A 2500-nucleotide genomic window follows, 5' to 3' on the forward strand; every position below is an offset into this window, starting at 1 on the left:
TAAAAAAAAAAAAAAAAAAAAAAACAGCAGCAGCAGCATCAGCAGCAGCAGCAGCAGCAGTAGCAGCAGCAGCAGCAGCAGCAACATGTGCAACAACAACAAGAGCAGCAGAGAATAGAGCAGCAACAGCAGCAAATCCAGCACAGCACAACATACATAATCAGAAGCAACAGGAAAAGCATCAGTAAATACACCACCAGCAGCAGCAGCAACAGCAGCAACAGCAGCAACAGCAGCAGCAGCAGCAACAGCAGCAGCAACAGCAGCAACAGCAGCAGCAGCAGCAGAAGCTTACCATCATATTCTTTAGGTATTCCTTGTACAAAATATTTAATAATTGGATACTCAATTATATGCTGATCTAATCTACATAAGGAGACACTTTCCTCACAATCTACCTTAGCTAAGGATATATAAGGAGGAAGAGGAAGAGGAGGAGGAGAAGGAGAAGAAGAAGAAGAAAAGGAGACAGGGGAAGGAGATAAGGAGACACCTGAGGATATAAAAGGACAGAAAGGACAGAAAGGAGACAAAAGGAGACTTTTATGTTGTTTATTATCTATGCTTGCTATAGATATATATAAGAAGAAAAAGAAAAAGAAAAAGAAAAAGAAAAAGAAAAAGAAAAAGAAAAGGAGACAGGAGGAAAGGAGACAGTTATAGAGGAGAGAGGAGAGGAGGAAAGGAGACAGTTATAAAAGAGGAGACAGGAGAGGAGGAAAGGAGACAGTTATAAAGGAGACAGGTAAGGAGACAGGTAAGGAGACACTTAGAGAGAGGAGACAGCTAAGGAGACACTTATAAAGGAGACAGTTGAGGAGGAGGAGGAGACTGTTGAGGAGGAGGAGGAGACAGTTGAGGAGGAGGAGGAGACTGTTGAGGAGGAGGAGACTGTTGAGGAGGAGGAGACAGTTGAGGAGGAGGAGGAGACTGTTAAGGAGGAGGAGACAGTTGAGGAGGAGGAGGAGACAGTTGAGGAGGAGGAGACACTTATAGAGGAGACAGTTGAAGAGGAGGAGACTGTTGAAGAGGAGGAGGAGACAGTTGAGGAGGAGGAGACAGTTAAGGAGGAGACAGTTGAAGAGGAGGAGGAGACAGTTGAGGAGGAGGAGACAGTTGAAGAGGAGGAGAGACTTGAAGAGGAGGAGACAGTTAAGGAGGAGGAGACAGTTGAGGAGGAGGAGACAGTTGAAGGGGAGGAGACAGTTGAGGAGGAGACAGCTAAGGAGGAGGAGACAGCTAAGGAGGAGGAGACAGCTAAGGAGGAAGAGACAGCTAAGGAGACAGCCAAAGAGGAAGAGACAATTGATGAGGAGGAGACAGTTGAGGAAGAGGAGGAGACGCCTAAGGAGGAGGAGACACCTAAGGAGGAGGAGACACCTAAGGAGGAGGAGACACCTAAAAGAAGAGTTACCTGTTGCTGCAGAGACACCTGTTGCTGCAGAGACACCTGCTGCTGCTGCGGAGACACCTGCTGCTGCGGATACATTAGATAAGGAGACAGTAGGTAAGGAGAGAGTAGGGGAGGAGACAGAAGGGGAGGAGACAGAAGGGGAGGAGACAGAAGGGGAGGAGACAGAAGGGGAGGAGACAGTTATGTTATTAATAAGGGTAGCAGCAGCATCGAACTCTTGTAGTGCAGCACGAGACCAATGACACCAAGGTGCATAAAATAATATAAGTATAAGTGTCTCCTTTTTTATATAATTAGTAAATGTATCCTCTGTTAATATTATTGCTCCTTCTCCTCTTGCTCCTGTTCCTGTTGCTGCTGCTGCTGCTGCTGCTGCTGATTGCGGTGGTGCTGCTGTTGCTGTTAATGTTGTTGCAGGTGGAGGGGCAATCACGTCAATAGATCTATCAGCAGCAGCAGCAGCAGCAGCAGCAGCAGCAGCAGCATGGGGAGCAGCGGGGGCAGCAGAATGGGGAGCAGCAGCAACAGCAGCAGCAGCAGCATGGGGAGCAGCAGCAGCAGCAGCAGCAGCATTTGCTGGTAAAGGAGATTCAATAGGTGTCTTTCTTAAACCTCCACCACCAGCAGCAACAACCCCACCAATTGTATTCTGCTGCTGTTGCTGCTGCTGCTGCTGTTGCTGCTGCTGCTGCGGTTGCTGCTGCTGCTGTTGGCGAAGCTGCTGCCGCTGCGGCTGCTGCTGCTGTTGCTGCTGAGGTGCTACAGGGCGAGCAGGAGGAGGAGGAGGAGGAGGAGGAGGGGGCAATTGCTGCCGCAACTTCTGTGTGGGCTGCTGGTGCTGTTGTTGCTGTTGCTGTTGCTGCTGCTGCTGCTGCTGCTGCTGTTGCTGCGGCTGGGATCTCAGCTGGGGTTGGTACTGCTGCATCTGCTGCTGCTGCTGCTGCTGTTGCTGCTGCAGCGTCCGCTGCTGCTGCGGTGGATTCTGCTGCTGTTGCGAGTTAAGCTGTTGCTGTTGCGGTGGATGTCTTAATTGCTGCTGCTGCTGTTGCTGCTGCTGCAGCTGCTGCATGGCCCGATGTGGCTCTG

General features: G+C 50.0%; 1 protein-coding gene across 1 annotated transcript in view; it reads right to left on the reverse strand.

The window, feature by feature from the left end:
- Positions 1–1843: 1843 nt before the first annotated feature.
- Positions 1844–2500, reverse strand: part of EMWEY_00040880 (hypothetical protein) — a gene marked incomplete at both ends in the record, with an annotated part of 1204 nt that continues 547 nt past the window's right edge. The window contains 2 exons of the mRNA XM_013478798.1: positions 1844–1857; positions 2054–2500. The exon at positions 2054–2500 is cut by the window's right edge and continues 547 nt beyond it. Of these exons, the coding sequence (XP_013334252.1) occupies positions 1844–1857; positions 2054–2500 (461 nt within the window). The remainder of the gene's footprint in view (positions 1858–2053) is intronic.

The sequence above is a fragment of the Eimeria maxima genome, genomic scaffold, assembly GCF_000499605.1.
Source record: "Eimeria maxima Weybridge genomic scaffold, Emw_scaff684, whole genome shotgun sequence".
Lineage (NCBI taxonomy): Eukaryota > Apicomplexa > Conoidasida > Eucoccidiorida > Eimeriidae > Eimeria > Eimeria maxima.